Source organism: Ochotona princeps, chromosome 2 (genome assembly GCF_030435755.1).
Source record: "Ochotona princeps isolate mOchPri1 chromosome 2, mOchPri1.hap1, whole genome shotgun sequence".
NCBI classification, from domain to species: Eukaryota; Metazoa; Chordata; class Mammalia; order Lagomorpha; family Ochotonidae; genus Ochotona; species Ochotona princeps.
Genome location: NC_080833.1, coordinates 11,201,065 through 11,223,321, shown reverse-complemented (window position 1 = coordinate 11,223,321; position 22,257 = coordinate 11,201,065). Strand labels below are relative to the sequence as shown.

General features: G+C 57.3%; 1 protein-coding gene across 1 annotated transcript in view; it reads right to left on the bottom strand.

Annotated features, from left to right (window-relative positions):
- The window catches only part of IGSF21 (immunoglobin superfamily member 21), a 197,685-nt gene extending 184,432 nt beyond the window's left edge, over nucleotides 1–13,253 (bottom strand). Inside the window, exon 1 of the mRNA XM_058661021.1 lies at nucleotides 13,184–13,253. Coding sequence (XP_058517004.1) covers nucleotides 13,184–13,253 — 70 coding nt within the window. The remainder of the gene's footprint in view (nucleotides 1–13,183) is intronic.
- Nucleotides 13,254–22,257: the final 9,004 nt, after the last annotated feature.

Genomic DNA, 22,257 nt, shown 5'->3' with positions numbered 1-22,257 from the left:
GAGAGAAGGCAGAGAGCCAGCAGTAGCTCGAGCCACTGGTGTGACGTAGGGTACTTCTCACGGGCACCAGAAGGACCTGTGCATCACCTTCAGCCATCTCCCACCCCCCAATCACATGTCCCTTCAAGGGATCCATCAGCACAAAATGGCTTGGGGAGGGACGCTGTGTGTGAGAAGGACTCACTGCCTTCCCTGACCACCCCAAGAAGCCTTGGCCTGGGGTCTGCTGACAGTGTAGGGGAACAGCACCTGCCCTGGTCACCTGGGCCATACCTCTGCAGGCTAGGCCTTCCAGCAATCGGACCAAGGTGACCCCTTTCTGGAGGGCGTCTTCAAGGCTTCTGTCTTGTGACAGACAGGAAATTTGCCATCAGCCATGCGTAGGGACTCCTACCAGTCAGGAGGCAGCGGACTCCTATGCACACAGGACAGACCATAGGTCTAGCAGCAGTCTGACGGCTCCTCAGCATTGGTGTGGTCTGGTTCACTAACGACCACCATACCCGCTTGTCTGTCTGTCCATCCTCCTACCCGAATATCAGGTAAACAAACACACAATCTGCATGCTGCCTAGTGTTAGGCTAGAGAAGACCAGCAGAGGAGTTATCTTCACACTTTCCATGGAACAGAGGAAACCCCCAAGGACCCGGGCCATCCCAGAGGCCAGCAGCAGGCAGCTGCCCACAGCCCATGAGCGCAGAGGGGACTAGTGTGCAAAAGGACCCTTCCTAGCTTTGAAGCAGAGGGAAACACTTCTCTGCTTCCCTTTTCCTTATCCACTAGATAGAAACCCCAAAAGCGAGGGCCAAGAAAATGGCAGCATTCCCTGGGAAGGGACCTGAGTCCCTGACCCTGCATATGCAGGAATGCCACCTGCTACCAAGCTATCTGCAATGGCCATCACATGCGTGAAAAATCAACCTAGAATTGAGTTTGGCCAATGAGATTTGGGGCTTTGTTGCTTAGCCCAAAGCTACTACAGCTAATATATTTTATAAAGCAGCAAGCCATCAGTGAACAAAGGAATAAAATCACATTACTAGATGCTTGGAACAACAACACGTGGCAATTGAGTGTTGCCTGTACTCAAGTAAGAAAACCGAGGCTGAGGAAACGGAGAGGACTCGCCCGATGTCAGGTAGCGGGTGCACGGTGGTGCAGGACTTGAATGTGATGGCTCTGTACATTAGCCAGTCGCTGAGCTGCAGCTGGGCAGATTGGTATGGGACCAGAAGGTGCAGGAGCTGTCCCCTGGGCCATGAAACACATGGAGAAGCAGCAATGCTAACCGGCCACTGATGTCCCCTCCCCCAGCAGGGATGAGGCTCCCCAGGCGGGACTGGCTTCCTCGGGAAGTGGCTACTTCTGAACGCGCTTTGTCCAATCCATAAGGAACTCAGAAGCAGAAGAGAGGTCTGGCCCTGTCCGTACCTAATGCTCTAGAGCCCTCAGTGCACATATCCATAAAATGGGGGCTGATTAAGCTATTCAGAGGATTAAAGAATACAACAGAAAACAGATGCTCTAATAAGAGAGGGATCATATCAGAGAACATTCTAAGCTATGAGAGTCTTCAGAGGGCAGGTGCTGCGGCAGAGTGGGCAAAGTCACCGCCTATGGTGTCCCATATAGGTGCTAGTTTGAGTCCTGGCTGCTCTACTTCCCTGCTCATGTTCCTGGGAAAACAGTGGAAGACGGTCCAATTACTTGAATCCCTGCACCCACCTGGGAGACGCATAGGCTCCTAGTTCCAGACTCGTCCGGCTCTGGCCATTTCAGCTCTTTGGAAGGAGTGGATCAGGGAATGGAAGGTCTCTGTCTGTAACTCTGCCTTTCAAACAACAACAACAAAACGGAGTCCTCAGACAACCGATAGGGAGACCAGGGCTGCTAGTCGGGACTGAGCTGAGGGGGAGGAGTAAGTACACATCCAGGGGCTTCCTCAGCCACTCTGGGCTTTTCTCCTTTCCACCATCTCCCAATCTCCTTCCCCTGGAGCTTCTCCTAGCACCGCGGAAGGAGAGAGGAGGAAGAAGCTGCCCTGACCTTAAGCCCCTCCTCACACTCCACAGCCAGATTCTACATGGCTTCCCATGGTTTTTGCTGATCTCTGGGAATTTGTGCATGGTTTGCTGTCCTGGAAATGATACCAGCTTCAGCTGCGTGTGTGTTTGGGGGGGTGGGGGGGGCCCATCCTGGAGCTGTCACACCTGAGCAAGAAGTCCCTTTAGCACCTGAGCCAGCCCCGCTCCTACTGGCTCCTGTCTTGCCCCGCCCTTGTCTTGCTCCCTACCCCCATCCCTGCCTCTCCTTGCCCCAATCCCTGCCCTGCCTGGCACCCCACCAAACCCCTCCCCACCCTGTCCAGCAACTAAGCCAGTTGCCTCTGTCCATTATTTGCTGCTGTAACAAAATGTCACAGATGGATACTTTATATTTTAAAAAATGCCATCAAAAGTATCATTCAAAGATTTATTTATTTGCAAGGCAGATTTACACAGAGAAAAGGAGAGACAGAGAGAGACATCTTCCATCTCTGATTCACTCCCCAAATGACTGTAACAGCCAGAGCTGGGCTGATCTGCAACTAGGAGCCAGAAGCGTCTTCCAGATTTCTTACACGGGTGCAGGGGCCCAAGGACCTGGGCCGTCTTCCACTGATTTCCCGGGTACATTAGCAGAAAGCTGCATCAGAAGTGGAGCAGCCGGGACTTGACTCTGTTCCCATATGGGATGCCAGCATTGTAGAAGGAGGCTTAGCCTTCTATGCTACAATGCCAGCCCCCAACAAGTGTCACTTATGGCTCAGAACTCTGGAAGCCAGGAAATCCACCATCAAGGAACTGACATCTGGCAAAGGCTTCCTTGTGGCATCAGTCCATGGCAGGAGATGGAAGGGCAAAGGGACAGGAAACTGGAGGCATTCTCATGGCACCCACCCTATCCACCAAGCTGCCCTTCAAAGGCCCTACCTTCTCACGATGTTGCAGAGACAACTCAATTCCAACACTCAGATAGCGGCGCCTCCAGGTCTGGGAACAGAACCTGTCACCAGGGTGTCTTTGCAGAGGCTCAGAAGCATGGCTGCCCAAGCAGCCACAGGGGCAGGTCCTGCGTCTTCCACTCAGGCCCCATTCCCAGCCTCAGGTCCTCCCCCTGGGTGCAGTGAAATTGAGAAGCCAAGCAGAGCTGGTGCTGGAGTCAGAGCCTGGTCCAGGTGGAACCATTGAGTCCATTTACAGGGGGTGCATGGCAGGACTAGATCTGTGACAGACCCCCCAGGAACCCTTCTGGAACCCAACCTCCTCTTTCTAGCCCTCGCTCCCTCTCCCAGCCCCCTGGCTCCCCTGCCTTCCCGAGCCAGGCCCCTGGAGGGAGGGATTCTCCTGCAGTGCTCTCCCGCTAATAAGATTAAAACATATCTCCATCTCCCAGCATCGATTCAGAGCGTTGATTTACTACTTCTTCTCAGCTGCTACAAAACGGATGTGCAGGCCACCGCCTTCATCTCCATCCGTCTCCTCCACGCCAGGGGAGAAGTGCTAATTGATACCACTCTGCCTCAGCCCCAGCCAGCTCTGAGGACTGTCCATTCTGCATGGGCTCCCGGCCACCCGGCCCACTCGCCACACACGCTTCAGGCTGTGGCCCCTGCCCCAGGGTAGGGGGCGGCTCTGGGTTCAAGGCGGTGCAAGGGGAGGGGAACAGGTGAGCGCCCCTCTTCCACTGTAAACAGACACCTGTGGCGAGCAGGATGTGGTGGCCAGCACTGTTAGCGGGGCTGATCCTCGCTAACCGTGGGAGTCTGCCCTCTGCATCTGTCCCGTCCGTGGGATGGCGACAGACACAGGCCCACCCACAAGCATGAACACAAGAGCAGGTCCTGAAGGTGCTTAACATAGCTCCCACTTCCCGCTCCTTCCTGGCTTTTGCCCTGGCTGGCCCATAGGCCATGAGCAAGCTTCCCTTGGGTCTCTCCAGGGCTGGGGGTCAAGGTCTTGGGCCAGTTGAGTCTGCTTCATGAGCATTCCCCTGTATGAAGCCAAAGAGTCCAGAGAACTCCCCTGAGAAGACAGTAAACACACATCCTAGCCTAGAGACACTAACCAACCCTCTGGCTCAACCAGGAACATATCCTACTGACTTGTCCCTTATCAGCTCAAAGGATACCTCCTCCAAGAAGCCTTCCTTGACCTTCCTTGGACCAGAGAAGCTACTCTGCTCCCAAGTCCTCCAGCTCCTCTCAGCAGGGTGGTAGTCGCCACGAGGCTGTTTCCTCACGGTCAGCCCTCGTGGGGTCAGCCCAGGAGAGCAAAGCTCCACATCCCAGGCACACAGCAGGTCAAGCGGCAGCTGATACGTGAACAACCAGCATCCCATTCATGGTAGCCAAGAATGAGGAGGACGGTAGCAACAGGGAAAGTGAGACGCTCATTTGTCTCGCCCCTCAAAGGGAGATCTGGTTGGATGCCCCTCTCTCCTATAGTTAGGATCTGGTTCAAAACCATTACCCCGTGTACCCAGTGGCTGAGGACATGCCTCCACCAGGACAGGTGGCTGGCCCCCACTTTACAGAGCACAAACTGCAACTGGTGTAGTTGCTTGCCTCACAACCCCTACCAGGTGACTCAGCCGCAGCCAGGTGACTCACATTGGAGCCCCATGACAACACATCACTCCCACCTGGGTCAAGAGAGGCTTCTCCACCAGAGAGGCCAGAGCTGGCCCTGTGGCTCGCAGATTGCAGCTGACGGGAGGCTGAGACCAAGGTGCGAGGCATCCCCCACCCCCAAAACCGGTAGGAGAACACAGCAACCTGACACTGAACCTGCACTAGGTTTCGAACCTGGGAAGAGCTGGGAATGAAGAACTCGGGGCATCTCAAAGGCTGTGCAACTCCCATCTTGTCCTTCAACCTCTCTGAGCCTACTCCCCTCAGGGGTAGCCACAGGAGCACATGGGGTAGGATTATGGCTCTAAAGCCCCCAACCTGCCCTCACCTGTAGGGTTTGCCTTTGATCTTCCCAGAACCTGGCACTCTGGCTGGTCCTCCCTGTGAGGGAGGGAGTGGCAATGGTTGGATGGAGGAGGGAAGAGATGGGGCTAAGCCTCGGGACACGGCATGGCAGCTGTGCCAGCAGAAGCCAGCACGGGTGCTTTTAATAAAACATAACGAAGCGTGGGATCATAAAATATTTCATTTAATTCAAGACTTCTCCGAGGGTGGGGCTGGGCGGCTGGGCTAGATGGGGAGATGGCCTTGTAGGTGGTGCCCTGAGGCTGGGCAGCGGTGGAGGGTGCTGTGGAGGGCAGCCCTAGGCTGGTGGTGCTGCCGCCGTCAGAATCCAGAGAGCAAACCTGGGGTCTGCCTCCTGTGGGCGTCCTTCGGGGCCTCGCTCCCAGCTTGGAAGGACACAGAAAGCACAGGACTGCAATCTCCTCTGGCTGGAACCTGGACAATTTGGGTGTCCCTCTGGGTCCTCATGCAGAAGAAAGGAAGTAGGACCCACACGGAAACACTCCAGCCCTACCCCCTACCCTGAGTGCTGAACCTGGCCCGCCCCCCATCGCCCAGCCCAGCCACCGTCACACTCCTTCCCCAGCTGTTCTGTTTGTATTCCAAGCAGAGCACGTTCAACTAGGCAAAGCAGAGATCTGGACAAGGAACCCCTCTACGTCTATCTTTACCCACATTCTCGTCTCCCAAACTGCTCCTAACGGTGCCTCCCATGGGAAACAGGGATTCCAAGAAACACTGTTTGCAAACCATGGGCCAGTTTCCAGCTGTTCACACACTTCCACCCTCCAAGGGCCAAAGCATTTCTCAGGCCTTCCCAGGAGTCGGCCCTCACCACAGGCTTCACCCAGTTACCACTTACACATGTCACCTCAACCTCTTGCCAGCCCCTCGTCGTAGCACAGGGCATCATGTCCGTGGCACCAGGGCCTACACAAGACCCTGGCATGGTGTAGGTATTCAGTAAAATCCCTGGCCCTGATACCTCACTGCCACGCTTCGGCCTTTCTCCAGGGCAGGTGCCTCTTGCCCTGGGTGCTTGTGTCCCAGGGGTGCCAGCAGCTGGGCCTTAGCTCTGCCTGCCCCCTGCTGCCTCCCCAAGGGCCTGGCCCATGGCAGGAACACAGCAGACATCTCAGGATGCTTCACTGGGTGAATGAATGCAAGCTCCAATGAAGGAAGGCAGGAGCCTCGCTTGCTCCCTGAGCCAGGCTACCCAGCTCACTCAGGGTCCCAGGCCTGTGGTCAGCCACCCTTCTCCCAGAGGCGCTAAGTTCCCGGAGGACCCCATGTTCTTCCTCCAGACCCCACAGCCTCACCACAGGTCCCAAAGTTCTCCCCAAGGCCTGCTCTGGGCCAGGGCACAAAGATGAGTCCCAAGGAACCTGTGCCCACAGCGTTCATTGTGGACAACAGACATGCAGACACTTGTTGAATGAGTGAGTGATGCCTCGGCTGAGACCCAAATCACAGAGAGGATTCAGCCCTAAGAAGGAGGCAGATTTCAACAGAGGGAACAGCATGTGTGAAGGTCCTGGGGCAGCTCAGGGCACGGTGTACAAGAGGATGGAACTCTTAGTTGGCATCTGTCACCACTCCCCAGGACACTGTACCCTGCTTCTCTCTCTCTCTCTCTCTCTCTCTCTCTCTCTCTCTCACACACACACACACACACACAGGCTGTGCTCCCTAGGGTTTGAGAGGGAGGAGTGTTTAACTGCAGGCTCTCCTCTCAAGTACTCCATTGCCTGGTCCCATTACCAGGGTCCGCCCCTCCCCTGTCACTTGCCCAGCCTCTGAGTGCATACTCATCTGCTCAGTTCCAGATGCTGCACTAAATATAACCCTCACATCTGCCTCCTTAGCCTCCTGTCCAAGGGAAATAATGCTGTTTAAGTAAAGCCCTTTAAATGTTAAAGCGCTGGGTCGCATGCTCTCTGCGGGAACCTTTGAGCACTGTGCTGCGAGGAAATAATGACAATCATGAGGTTGGAGACACTCCAGCTGAGCGGCCCCCCAGGGCCTGCGGGGAATGGGGCACGGGAGGCCAGGCCTGTGACTCTCCCAGCTGAGTGCTCCAGGGTCACATCTGGCCATGGCAGCACTGGAGCCCCTGAGAACACACAAGGCTGGGAAGAGAGACCCAGAGAGCCAAGTCACAAAAAGGTCATACCAGGAGGGACAAACCAAATGGATTGAAGCCCAGACATTTAACCAGCTATGTTACCCTTAGCGACTATAACCTCTCTGGGCTCTGGTCTCATCTTTTGTTCTAATTAATTAATTAATTTAAAAGGCAGGGTTACACAGAGAGAGAAATAAGGGAGAGAGAAAGAGTGAGAGAGAGAGATCTTCCATCCCCTGGTTTGCTCCCATTTTGATTCTAGAATGCCTGAAGTTTTCCTGGAGCCCGTCTGTTCACACATGAGTCCCACAAAGCTGCGAATGCCTTGGAGACAGCCCTGGGTCTTTTTTCTGTGGCCGCAGCCCTCAGGCAGGGCCCCGCCCCCAGCAGGTGCTCGGTCTCAGGGGAAGACTGCTGCGTAACACCCTCCTTGCTCCATGGAATGAACAACTGTCAGAGCCTCCCTACTCACCAACCCATGCTCCTAACAGGTGGGGATGTGGTGGCGAGGGAAGGGGAAGCAGGCGGAGCTTAAACATCCTGAATGTGGACCACAGAGGAGATGCCTGCTTCCAATCATAAAACTCACCCAAGTCTCTCAGAAGGAGTTATCAGACTTGTGCCTTCACATCCTGGACCGAATGCCCCGGGGCAGCGGGGGAGCGAGCCACACAGTGATTAATGGCATGGGGACACTAGTTCCTCACCAGCAAACTGGTACTTTCCAGAATGATGCTAGGTGCTCACGGAGTGCTTCTTGTTTTTAAGATGTGTTTTATTTGAAAGGGAGAGAGAATTGTCGAGACGCTGGCTCACTCTCCGGGTGCCTGGAACAGGTAAGGTAGAGGCCAGGACCCTAGAATTTCATATGGGACTCCCACCTGGATGGCAGGGACCCAAGTACTTGGGCCATCCTCTGTTACCTTCTCAGGCTTATGGACAAAAAGGCAGAATAGAAGTGGGGCAGCTGGGACTTGAACTTGAGACTCTGGGGCCCCAAGCCATTGCCTAACCTACTGCAGCACAGCCTCAGCTCCCCATGGGGAAGCATCTTCAAAAACTCAGTTACATACTTTCTAGAAAAATAATTAAATCTGAGGGGAAAAAGCACACAATTGGTACAACACACCCATATACTATTCCTTCGTACCAATCAAATAGAAAAGCAAGGATTTATTCTTAACCTTCAGAAAATAATGAAGATGTGACCATTGGGATGGGCTGGAGCCAAGGTCACATGGTAAACGGATCACTGAAGGTTTGCCATTTCTACCATGTGTGTCCAGAGTTTATCAGCCAGCCTGCCTCCCAAACAAATGACACTCACCATGACAAAAGCCACCCTAGAGACCTGGGACCTGCCCCGTGCTCTGATGGACAGCCAGGAGCCAGCGCACTGGCAACCCAGCCTGCAGAGAAAGCTTGCCCCAAATTCAACTGGAGAATGAGTTCCGATCAGAGGCAACTGCAACAGTCAGGTAGGTGGGAAAAAAGGGGGACTGAACAAATGAACTTGAGTTTTGCCAGTTTGGACACTGAGCACCAAAGGAGGGGGTGGCTGTTGGTGGAATTTTCCTCCAGGAATATTCATTCCCAGCAGATGAGCCATGCCCTTCTAGAGAGGTCCTGCCTGTGAGCCTGTACGGTGGGCCGAGATCCACCTGAAGAGGAAGCAGGGGGCAGAGCAAGCAGCAGCAGCAGGACTGGCGGGGCGACAGATGGCGTGTCGGTGAGGGACTGCAGGGGTCGTCGAAGGGCTGGGGCATGCTGTCTTGCCTAGAGCACTTGAGGGAATGCTTGGGAAGAAATTGTCGCTAGTATTGTCACAGCTATTTCAAAAGTACCAAATACATAAGCATCTCATGAATTTGCACTCACACACACACACACACACACACACACACACACACACAATTAGTCCTCATCAAAGTCAATTTTAACACTCAGGTAGATGGAAAAGGGGACCGAACCAAATGAAATGGAGGGTCATTCATGAGATGGCCACCTCAGCCTATGGAGAAGCTGGTTGGAGGGGGCTGTGAGTGGAAACTGTCCCCAGGAGTACCTGTCACCAGGGAGAAGTCAGTTACTCCTATGAACTCAGCTGCTCCACTCCGAGAGGCTCACTCTAAGTGCTGATGGCCCGTTCCACTTGCAAAGGCAGCAGGAACTGGGTGTCCCTGGGCAGCCTTGCTCAGTGCTCTGCCCTTCTTCCCAGCCCGGCTGAGGGTGGAGAGCACCTGACATTGCATTTGGAAGGACAGAGCGGCATGCCTGCTTATGATTGCACCAGAGCCAGGCTCCTGGGGACGGGAAGAAGGATGACCTGCAGGGATCTAAGGAGAAGGAACATGTCCGTGGGAAGTGGGGTGGAAAATGACCTGGCCATGACAAGCCAGAACACGCTGGGAGGAAGGCATCCATCAGGGAGGAGCACCAGGGAGCAGAGGAGGGGCAGCAAGGTGGAGCAGGAGAGGCATATGGGGCTGCCACGGCTATGGGGTGTTCCCTCCACTGCCAACCACACTCCTCCCCCAGATGCACGTGCACTTGAGAGTCTGTGCCACCACCTCAAAGTCCCAGGCCCCCTGACTTACAGAGAACTGAGCACCCAGCCCAGGACTGGGCACATGTGTAGGCACTTCCGTCGCCACTGTTCTGCACAAAAAAAGCTGCCAATCACGAGTTCCCTCTCCCATCTCAGCTTGAAAGCAGGACTGCTGGGTGCCCGAAGCACAACTCCATGCTAGACAAGCAGGGGACAGAGGCTTGGCGGGTTGGCTCTCTGCTGTACCCCCAGCCTGCGCACACTCTGTGTTCCCTCGTCTGCGCACTCTGTGTGTTGGAGGCGGATCTGTACAGACTTCCAGTAGGGTTTGCCAGATGTGGTGCACCAACGAGAGCCACAAAGGCAAGAGGAGGCTGCCACTGTGAGGTTTTTCCATCCACGTCTCTGCCAGGTCTGCAGAAGTTGACTATGTCCCTCTGTGCATGGCCACCATGTTGTTCTGCTGGGCAGGCCTCTCTGGTCCCATGCAGTCCCCTAGGCTATCAGCTGCCTACTCCAAAAGAGCTAAGCCTCCCCTGATGCCTTTGCTAAGCCCTGGGCCCACACTGCCTCAAACAAGCTTTCAGAATCCCCAGGTGGAGTGGGCGTGTCCTGCTGCAGCCTGACCCACAGTGGAGGGATTGGCTTGGCACAGACTTTACAAATGGTGTCTCTGTCTGCCTGGAGCCCACGTGGCTTCCTCTGGGGCCAGGTTTCCCTCGGCAGACGCAAACACCTTCACCGATCTGCTGTATCTCTGTGCCACCTGCTCAGCTACATACTTAAACATTTTCCTTTAACTCCGACTTGTTTTTTACTTAAATAAAGCCATTTACAAGAGAGAGAGAATTTAAATCACCGCTCCAAATGGCAAACCAGTATCGCTTGCCTGAAACAGAGGGTGATTGAAAAATAATTACCATGAAAACAAACCACTGTTATTAAAAGCCTTGCTCCCTCCAGCTCCCTAAAGGCCGCAAGCCAGCTCTATGACCCTTTTGCTGGAAAAGGAGATGAGCATCTTCAAAGATAAAATAGCAGCGGCCTCCAACATAACAAAAAGAAAAACCCAAGACCCAGGGTGTGCCCTAACTACCACAGAACCTCGTGCTGGGCCTAGCATAGACATGCCCTCTGTTTTCAGTGGTCACCAGCCACAGGTGGCTGGCTATGCAGGCCTGCCTGATGGAGGAGCTGAACTTCATGGAATTCAGTTCAGCAGATGCTAAGAAACATTTTGTTTCAGTTGCATTTCAATGTCAGCAGGTGCAAAGGGTGGGGCCCCAGATCGAACAATCATAGCACTAGAGGGTCAAGTCCCCACCAGGCGCCTGCTCCTCCTCCTTCGGGTTTCTGGAACCCAGCACAGTGCCTGGCCCCCAAGAAATGGGACAGGTATGAAGGTGTGAAGGCAGGAGAGACGGAGAGGCCATGCAGCTTCCTAAGGCATTGAGTTGTTCCCTGGGGCCTGGACCGACATGGGGACCACTGATGTCCCCCCACCCCACTCTGGGGCCACTTGTTTTTCTCCACCATTGTCCCCAAGTTCCCCACTCAGGCAGTAGGTCCCAGGGACCTGGCTTCCCCTGCCTCTGTCCCTCCATGCTGAGCTCCAACTTAATTCTCTGCTACAGCGTGAACAAAGATGTCTTTGTGATGTGGCTGCTGTTGCTGCACATAAACACACACACACACACACACACACATACACACACACACCCCCATCACCACCTCACTCATTCATTCTGCCTCTGCCCAGGGAATTAGATGCTGGGTGACACAATTAACAACTTGTCACCAGCTTCTTGGGACCAAACACCTGGCCCTGGGCTATTGTGCAGCCTGAATATACACTAGCAAAACCCAGAGGGCTCTAGAGCCATGAGCACCCAGGCTGCAGCCTCCTCCAGTCCTCTCCCAGCCTCTTCCCGCTCTCCCCCAGCCCCGCCATTCCCGCAGGATGCCAGGGCAGCCCACACTGGGTGCTTTCCTTGGAGGGAGTGCCAGGCAGAAAGCAGGGAGGGACAGTACTGCGGGGATGGTGGCAGCGCCTGTGATGGGTGACAACCAAGCCCATCGAGGCGCTGGGAGGGCCTCTGCAGAAACAGAAACAAAAGGGCAAAGGGAACAGCTTGGCAAAAGAACAAAAAAACCAATGGCTCAGCTGCTTCCCTCCCTGGCAACTCGCAAAGCTCTCCTGTGATTTATGAGGGTGGGATTGCCTCCACACTGGCAGGGCCAGTCTCCCCGCCTCTTCCCAGCCTCTTCCCCGCTAAGCAAGGTTCTCTGGGGCTGGGGCCACATGGAGGATCCCCTGGGACTTTTAGAGAGCAGACCTGTCGCCCTGCACCAGTGTATGCCGAAGGGAGCCACACCTCTCTCTGGCTTCAGTTTTCTCATCTCTAAAATGGGAAGGAAGGGGATGAAACCCCCAAGCTTCCCAATGGTTCTGTGATCCTGTCATTCTTTGTCATTCTTTCTTTATATTTATTTATTTATTTTATTGGAAAGGCAGATTTACAGAAAGAAAGAGAGACAGAGAGAAAGATCTTCCATCCCCTGGTTCGCTTTCCAGAGGGCTACAATGGCTGGAACTAATCCAAAGCCAGGAGCTTCTAGGTCTCCCAAGTGGGAACAAGGTCCCAAGGCTTTGGGCTATCCTCCACTGCTTCCCAGGCCACAAGCATGGAACAGGATGGGAAATGGAGCAGCCGGGACTAGAACCGGCACCCACATGGGATTCTGGCAGTTGCAGCTGGAGGATTAGTCAATTGAACCATTGCATTGGCTCCCGAGATGTTGCATTCTAACCCTGTAGGCTTTTTCTGGATTCTGTACCATACTCCCTCCTGCCAGGCCCTGGGGTCTAAACATGCTTCTCCCTGCCCATTTGAGGGGTCTTACCACAGTTGGGGACCAACGCCCCCGTGGAGGTAGCTACTCCTATACAGACACTATGAGGGCAGCCCTTCCTCTTGGGTGCCTGAGCCACCCTCCCCACCAGGCTGCAGCAGCAGGCCACTAGGAGAAGTCACACACGTAGCGGAGAAGCCTGGGCTGAAAGCAACAGAGACCACCAGGGCTGACCCACTGAGCAGGTGGGGCAGTCAGGAGCTGAGCCCCTGGATGGACCCCAGAGAGCAGGCCTGTGGGGCTTTCAGAAGCTTCTCCCCAGGAGAGCAACCCAACTCCCATCACTCTTGGTGCGAGTCCAAGGTGTCTGCCCTGGTAGAGGTACTCTACTTCAGGCGGGGCCAGGCCTAGGGGCCCCTCACTTCACGAGAGTTGGGTGGTCCCAGAAGGACAGCATTTCCTCCCGGATCCCGCTGTTTCCCTGGATAACCCAGCACCCACCTGCATAACCCAAAGCAGGCTCCCAAGTCTCCGACGGTCCAGCAAAGCCAAGTCCACCCACTAAGAGCGCTCCTCTGAGGAGTCTCTCCTCTCTCGTAGGCTGCCCTCCTGCTCCAGCCCCTCGCCCTGGCACACAGACCTCCGCCAAATCCTCCAGCCATGTCCACAGCCTCGAGGACCATGCCCTTGAGCACGGCCACCTGCCTCATTGCCTCCACCCCAAATATACCCACATAGCACTCCTCTCTGCTCTAGGCCTTTATACCTGTTGTGCCCCACCTGACACCCACCCTCTCTTCACTTCTCCAGATGGTCTCCCTTCCACGGCCATCTCCTTTAATCCCAGAGGAGTTAAGCTCAGGGCCCCTGAACTGGCCACTTGGCTGCACACCATCACGCGCTGCTCTCCAATGAGTGTGTTGCGTAAGGTTGCCAACAGCCTCCGATCCCTGAAGGGAGGGAGGCCTCTGCCAGGACAGATTTGAGCTTGGGTAGCTGTTCCATCAATGGAAGTGACAAGGTCCAGTGACTGGGCTCTGAAGTCAGCCTCCAGTCGAGGGAAGAGAAAAGGGCCAGTCCATTCAGCTCTCTGGAGTTTCCACGTCCAGCTGACCACATCCTGGAAACCAGGAGGGAGGGAGGAGCCTATCCCAGGCACGTGCGTTCACGTCCGATCTCATTCATCCGCACCACAAGCTCTTTTGAGAAGATCAGGAAACAAAGACTCAGATAGGTAGCAATTCGTTCCAGTGTACCCTGCTGAGAAGCAGCCAACTATGTGACACCACGTCAGGTGGAAATGCAAGGCTGGGAATACCAGGCAGCTGCCACACACAGACAGTGCTGGACGCAGCTGGGCATGCCCAGGACGCTCAAGGGCGCTGATTTCCGGGCTGCAGATGCACCTGTCACCTACAGGAGGCACTCAGGGCCCATTAGCGCTTGGGTGCGCATTATGTCCCAAAGCAAGGATTTCCTATGACACTGTGAGTGGATGTGTCTGGCCCAGGACTTGGTGCACAGTAGCTGCTTCTCCCTCTCTCCCTCCCTCCCTTCCTCTCTTCTTTTCACACTTCCTTTCCCAACTGCCCCCATGCCCCACCATCACCCATCAAGGACACCCCCCACACACCCATGGAAAAGCCAGGGGGAACAGCAGACTTCTTGGTCTCCCTCCACTGCTAATTCATTCGCCAGATGCCAGTTAGGTGCCAGTGCAGGTGGACAGAGCTGGACAGACAAAACACACACTCTCCCACCACGAAGGGTTTGCAGAGGTACCTGAACAGTATGGCCCACTTTCCCCACCGAACTTCAGTCATAGAGGAGACATCACTCATTCATTCAGCAAGCACATGCTGCCTGAGCACCTACAAACTGACAGCCAGGCCTGCCACCCACACAAGCTCTGTTCAGGAGAAAGCCAGCCCAGAGCCACCCGCGGCCCCAGGAGAGAAGTCCCCAAAATGCCATGGAGGGCGGCACTCTTGGGGGACACCGAGTCTGCAGGGGTGGGAGGTGCAGACAGAGGATGTGGGGGAGCAGGGACTGCCAGGAAGGCTCACAGAGAGCCCACCGCTGTGCTGGCTGAGGGCAGATGTCTGCTCCCAGAGCCAAGAAAGGGCGGAAGTGGGGGAGGGGACAGGGGCCGATGAAGCCAAGGCCAGAAACCTCTGAGCAGGCCAAGTGTGTGGGGCAGCCTAGGAAACACCCACCCGGATGGCAGCCGAGGATGGGGGAGGTCCCATCGGTCACACGCCCCCCCAAGAGCATCCAGCTCACAGCACCATGCTTGGGTGTTCCCTGTGTCCAGACCAGGGAGCCCACAGGAAGCTGACACATCCATTCCAGACCCCCAGGGCCTGAAGGCCAAAGGCAGCTGGAAGCTCCAAACCTGCAGGCTGCAAGGATCACCCTGTGTGTCTGGGGGCAGACTCAGGTGGTGGCAGGGAGTGAGCCAGAGAGACTGATTCCACCCAACACTTCACCCAGAAGAGACACATAGGTCTCAAGCTCCTAGGGAGAGACAGGAGGTGGAGAGGCCATCACCTGCAGGCAGTTGGCATCAGGTCATCCCCCATCCCATGGGGGCTCCTGTGTAGTCTCATACAGAGGACGTGGGGGTGGATGTCAAGTAGCATCCTTGGCTGGCAAGCAGCAAACACTGACTGCAGACCGCTCATGTCTCCCGAGAGCAACGGATAAAGATGGTGTCGGGAGGAGTCTGTGGAAGACAGGGGCTACACTGCCTGAGCTGAGCAGTCATTGGCACCGTGGCTAGGGCTGGCACCAGTGCCCACAGCACTGAACTCGGGGTTCTCTGCCCAACTCCGGCTCCTGGAAAGGCTCGACTCAGTACCAGAAGAAGCCTTCACTGGGGCCAAGGGGGCCGCTAAAATGACCCTTGATCAGGGAATGTCTGTTGGTCTGTCTTGGGGAATGTCAGGTAATTCGGCAGGGGGCAGGGGCTAGGGGACAGTCACCTGCCAGCTTCTTTTCCTGGATGGGGACCATGGAGTCCCCAGGCTTGGGCTGTGTCTTTTGCTCCTTCAAGCTGAGTACTGCCCCCAGCTCCCTCTACCTGGAATCATGGCCTGCAGGTTTTGGAACACACCAGCCCTCTGCTCCTGGACTCCATTGAACGTGTTGGAGGGACAGGGATTAGGAGCTTGACACCCTGCTTCTCAGGAACCTCATCCTGGTGATGTCTCCAGAAGTGACGTCATGGGTTTTGCAGCCGCTATTTTAACATTTAAGGCCTTGCACCCTGGAGCACGTGGTAGCGGCACTGCATTCTCTCCCGGGTGATGGAAAAGCAGCTGTCTCCAGAATGCCCCAGACCTGGATTTAAAACTCCCAGCTCTTCCACTTAACAGAAGATCCTGAGCCTCATTCATCATTTTAAAAAAGAAGAACAGAAGAAAGAAGAGAGGGAAGGAGAGGTGGGGGAGGGGCCTCCTAATGGACTGGTTGTCAGCCATCTTTTCCAGGAACAGGTCCAGTGCCCCCTCCCACCCAGGAGGCCTCGCTTGGGGGTCCTTCTTGACAGGTGCGCCCTGCCCATTGCGGATGTCGGTTCTTCCCCCTGGTGGATGGCACAGGGGCAATGCCTCTCCATACCAAGCCATTTCATCTCCACGTTTGTTCAGGAAGCAATCAAACCCCTGGGAAGTGGCCGCCTGTGCGGCTGCAACAGGAAGTGCAAAGGTGGGTCCTGTGCAGGGGAGAGCAGAGCGGGACAGAGGGTAGTACAGGCAGCCCTGTTTCACTCCGCCGCTGGCCTTCACCTTCAAACCTCAGCTTTATCATGCACAAAGCAAGCCTGTTCTCTGACCTCTTGGAATTTTCCCATGATCAAATGAGATAAGAACCAGCAAGCCCACGGCACGGGGCCTAACTCAGTGGATGTCACACATAACTCTCTCCTCTCAGTAGGGTCAATTTCCACCAAGCATTAATCACACAGGCACAGACTTTGCTGCCCCACTGCCCGGGAACGTGGGGCCACAATCACCAACAGCCCGTACAAGGATTTTCTTGCTTTAGAAAGAGAAGTTTCAGAACCACCGAAGCTTGAGATCTTGGAGCTTGCTCCAGCTTCAACATTCTCCGCAGTTAAACCGCAAGCGTTAGTTCAACCGCACAGGGGGAAAAAAAACGCTCCTTCCTTTGCAAAGCGGTCTGGGGTGGGGAGGGGTGGGGCTTACGGCTAGGGGCGGGGCGAAGGAGAAAACCTGCGGTGCCCGGAGCGCAGGCCTGGGGCGCACACGGCGGGAGTAAATAGACAGAATCGTCACACCTGCTAGCTCGCACACTCGCTGGCTCGCTGGCTCTAGCGCGCACGGACCCCGCAGGCTCGGTGCGGTGGCTGCCTGGATCCAGCGGAATCCGCCCACCTGCTGCCACCCGGCTGCGGGGGAAGCAGCAGAGATGCCCCTGGCTCTGACCAACCCCAGAGCCCCTACTTCCCCCCCTCTCCATCTTCCGGCCCACCTGCTGCCCATCCACCTGTTCTCGGGGAGACTTTCCCAGGGCCAAAGAAGCCGAGCCGAGGACCCCATCTTTTGTCCCCGCCGGGTGCCCCCTCCCTTCTGGGTCACTGCACAGGTCCAAGTGTGAGACTTCTCAGAAGTGCCCGGAGAGGTCAAAAGGCCCCCCTCTGGGGGCGCTCCCAGAAACCAGGAAGACCTGAGAAAGCGAACTTGCCCTAGGGAAAGTCTGCGGCTGGGCGGCGGGGAGCAGGCGCAGGAGCTTCCGGTCTCGCGGGCTCCTCCTCTCCCAGGTCGGGGTCCCTTCCGTGGCGACTCGTAGTGGGGGCAAAGAGACGAGAGCGCACGGATCGTGCCCCTTCCTCGCAGAGACCGCCTTGCAACCGCCTTCCCCGCGCTCACCCCCACCCGCGACCTCGCAGGCAGCCCCCGGCGGGTGGCTCTGGGCAGGTGCACCGCTGGCCACCGCGTCCTGGATGGGCGCCCTCCTCTGGCCCAGCCCGCCTCTGGCGTCTCTCGTGGACCCTTCCGGAACTCCCGCCCCGCACCGTGGGCCCAAGCTCCAGAGGGGAAAGGGGGCCTCTACTCCCTCTTGCGTTCGCATCTCCTCTGCCAAGAAGGGAGACTTGCCGGCGGTCGGGGTCCTCCCCCTGTGCCCCAGCTACGCAAAGTTTCCCACCCGCGATCTGCGTCTCCGCTCTTCCTGCAGCCGGAGCCGTGGAGCTCAGAGACGAAGCTCTGACCGCCTGCAGCCAGCAGAGGCTCGAGAGGCGATCCAGGGCATCAGGACGCCAGGCTAGCCCCGCAGCCCGGCAGCCAGAGGGGTCCTAGGGAGAGCCGGCTGGGTGGTGACTGTCCGCGCCAGCATTCCCCTCCCCCGCCACCCCTGCAGCGTCCCTCTGGAGGAAGGGGTGGGCCCCTCCTGTCCCAGCTCCCAAGCCTGCTCCCTGCAGTGTCCAGGTGAGGGCCCACTGCCTTCCAACAAAGCCCGTGCCCTCCCCACAACAGCGCCTTCCCTACTGAGGCATCCAAAGGGGGTAGCCCTTACTCCGAAGTTGGGGGGAGGTTTGAATCCACTTTCCCAAGTCTCCTACTCCACGGGTAGGGGACAATGTATTGGGCGTTCAGTCCTTCTGGGGTACACGGCCCCTCCCCCCCACCACAAGCCCACCTCCCAAGCCCTAATTCGAAGCTTTTCTGGGCAAGAATCCAGCACTGCCCAAAGACGCAGGGTGGAGGGGGTGAGGTCATTGCGCTGGGACCCCCCTTCAGGGCACACATTCTCAGAGCCTGGTGAGACATTTCCCGGTAGGAGGGCGGGACAAGGGAGGACAGAGCTGACCCACCACTTCCATCAGCCGGGCTTCAGCCCCTGCTGGTCACAGTGCCTGCGTTTCGGCACCAGGCATCCTTGGTCTGCTCCGAGGCAGCGATGTTGGGTTCTGACTGGAGTTGGCTTGGGTTTTGAGGCTTCACGGCAGCCTCTAGGCTTGCTTGAGGTTGGGGGAATCCAGGACGCCCACCTTCTGGGCTCCAAATGCCCCTGGAAGCTCTTAGCATATCCTGCTTCCCTCCAGCAGCGTTCGTGGCCACAGCATCTGCTTTCCCTTCACTGCGCGAAAGGTGCCAAGGGTCTCCTGCATGGGCTGCAACCATTTAAGATCCACCAGGCGGCAGCGCTGGGCGGGAAGCCTGGAGGCGACGGCGAACCCCGGACCCTGACGCTCAGCAGCTACCGCTCGCTCTGGGGAACCCACTAGCTTTCAGCCTCTTCCAGCTGGCTCGCTCTAGCTCCCCGGGACCAAATCCATGAGGGTCACACACGCACACGCACACGCGCGAGCGCGCACACACACACACTCACACTGAGCCGCGTGCTCCAGCGCACATATGCACACTCTCACCCCCACGAAGCAACACGACCCTCGGCACCCCCAAGCAGACAGGTACACTCCTGCGGGGGAGGGGGAAGAGCCACATGCCCACCCACCTCCCTCCCAAGACGCACACCCCTAAAGACATTCGCGCCCTCGGGATACGCGTGAACCGCCACACCTCTCCTAGCCGCCCGCCCCTAACACGGGCGCACACACTTCACACCCTCCAGAGAGGCCGGCGCAAGCACACGCTCACATATCTCCGCGCAGCTGACACCGACTGGAGATACCCCTGATACACGCAGATCCCGCGCCATCTCACCCGCACGCTCCCAGCTCCACAAACACTTCCTCACCCTCTCCATACACAGCTCCTTCCCGGGCACCCTCACCCATAGACGCCAACAAAGACACACACAAGCACACGACCCTGGCACAGACCCACGAGCGCCCGCTGCCACAGAGCCATCCCCTCTCCCTCTCTCCCTCCCTCGCCAGCGAACCAGCTCCACACGCCTGCCCGTCAGGATGCTCGGCTCAACCCCGGCTCCGCGCCCTTCCCAGCGGCCGTCCCCGCGTGCGTCCCCCTCGCCGGACGCCCGCGCACTCACCGCGCGCCAGGTCCAAGATCGCGGCGAGCAGCAGGCAGGCGCAGCCTCGGAGGCTCGGGGCGGCTCGCATGGTGCCCGGGAGCTGGCAGCGGTGGCGGGATGGTGGCGGTGTCGGCGGCGGCTGCGGGTCCCCTCGCCATGGGCTCAGGCGCGCTCCTGCCTCCGGCCGCGGGCCGAGGAGGTGGCGGGCAGCGTGGGGCGCCGTGGGGGCGTCCCCATGCTGCTGCGGCCGGGCCGCTGGGGCGCCGGGCTGCCCTGAGCTCGGCCTCTGCGGGGCGCCGCGCCCTAGCGCTCCGGGCGTCCTCTCGGCGCGCCGCAGCTCCGGGTGGCTGGGCTGAGCGCGGCGCGCAGCGCGACCCGGCCGGGAGTCGGATCGGCGGCAGCGCCGGAGTTTGGAGCCCGATCGCGCTCGCTCTGCCTAGCGCCGGTCTCTCCCGGCTGCGCGAGCGCCCCCCCTCCCCGCGCCCTCCCTGCGTCCCTCCCCCTCTCCCCGCCCCCCGCCCTCCCCCTCCCCTCGCCACGCTCTCGGCTGTATTATACAGACTTTTCCTTAATCCTTTCTGGGTTGTTCGGCTCTCGTCGGCTAAGCCGATTTATTGCAGGAAGAAGGAGCGCTCGCTCCCCTCCCATCCCCCCCGCCCTTCCCCCCTAGTTTCCCACCCTCCCTCTCCCCACCCCAAGTTCTCTCCCACCCTCCGCCGCCACTGGCTTGCAGCCTTCAGCTTTGCAGCCCTCCCTAGGTGCCCCAGCCTCCCTCCCCGCCCCCCTCCGGGAGCCAGATCACCACCACCCTTCACCGTGCCCCCTCTCCACTCCCCGGTCCGTTGGCGGGGGAGGGGGTTGGGGTAGGGGGGAGAGCGTCCCTCAGGCGAGGGCGATGCCATCCTCCTGTAGGGCAGGCCGGGTGTGGCTCCGGAACAGCAGAGGTTCCGTGTCTGTGCATGCCCTGGTGGGGCGCATTTAGGACTCAGCCTCCTGGAACTTCCCAAATTAGGCCGCCTCTCTCCCAGAGCCCAGAGAAACACACTGGGGTCTCTTCTAGCCCCTTCTCCCCGTCCCCCACCCCTCAGTGCGGCCCTGGCTGCAGCCAGGAAGGGGTAGGGCGGTTCCCTCCATGCAGAGACCAAATATCCCCCTCTCCATTGAGCAGCCAGCACCTTTGCCTCCCCAAGCCTAAGAAGTGGAGGTGTGGGGCCCGCACCTTATCACTCCTCTCCCTGCGCCACGCTGAACTAACTGCACCTCCCCTCTGTCGGGAGGAGGAGAGTCCCACGGGTGGGCTGGGGGCCAGGTGAGGTGGAGAAAGTCCAGGGCATGGACTTTAAGCACCTGCAGAGGACCGGGGGAGGGGGATAGGGGCAGATTGGTGAGGCCCAGGAAGGCCAGCACAGCTAGGAGCAAAGCTGAGCTCAGTCCCCTGGGTCCCTGCGCCCTTGGCCCAGCGCTTTCTATGGAGAATTCTCAGCTCTCCTAGCTCCAGTGTGTTCACTCTGTCTACCCAGAAGGACAAGGGGTACATAGCCAGTTCTTCTCCAGCAGCCCTCAGAGGGGTGTGGGCAGAGGCGCCCCAGGGCAGTGGGCTGTTCCTACCATTTGCAGGCCCACCTCACCTCCCAAGGCAGCCGGGCTGCAGCTCACAGCTTGCGGGTTGTTCACCCGCCCTGGGGGAAGGAGCGATTTGCATTTATGAAGATCTGAAAGCATACGTTCACCTGACAGGCTTTAGAATGATCCTCTCAGTAAAATAATAATAATGATCATAATAAACCCTTATAAATAGGTGTTTGATTACAGTTTGTCCCTATGTGGGGATTTTTTTTTTTTTTTTTTTGAATCAGACTAATTGGTTGCCAAGCTGATCGGCTGGATGTGGCTTGAACGTTGGAGTCTTAGGCCCTTTCTTCTACCCGATGTCTGCTCTTTCTCCCTCTCACCCCTTCTCCTAGCTGCTGAGGTTCAGCTTGAGGCCATCCTCACCCCACTCCCACCCTTACCAAGCCATGCCCGGGGGGGGGTGATCCCTGACTACTTCCTTTCTTGTTCTTCCTATCTCTACCTCAGGCCCAGGACACAATCAGTAGAGTCAAAGACCCACACCCCTAGTTCTGAGTCCTCTGCTGGACTGGAGGGCACCGCTGCCTGGAGACCACCGCTGGCTCATAGGACAGTGCTGGTTGGAGACAAGGCAGCATTGACTGGTGTGGCACCCCTGGCTAGGAGGGCACTGCTGGTTGAAGGGCAGCGGCAAGCTGGTAGGGCAGTGATAGCCTAGGAGGATCTGAGTTCTGCAGCGCATGCCATGCGTTGCTGTGTGAGCATTGCCTCCCCTCTGTGCTTGTTTTTGCAGCCAGGCAGGTAGACAAACCACAGTCCAGGTGAGCCCTGAGTTGGGGAGGCTCCCTGACTCCACTTGCCCAGCCACTGCAGAGGAAACCCAGGGAACAAATGGGGTTCCAGGACTTGCTGTGATGCCTGCTCCCAATCTAGGACCATGCCAGCTGGGAAGGACAGTCAGCCTCAGAGGGCAGCAGAAAGGACTCCCACTGTCCCCTAGCCCCTTGGCTATCGAACCTTTCCTCTCATCAGTCAAGGGGTTAGGGGACTTCCTGCTTTCCAAGCAGGACCTGGATGCTGGAGACTTCCGTTCACTCTGTTTTGGCTCCAGGACTTCTGAATGTCACACTCTTCTTATCACTTGAATTACAGTGACACATAGTAGGTCCTCAGTAAACATTT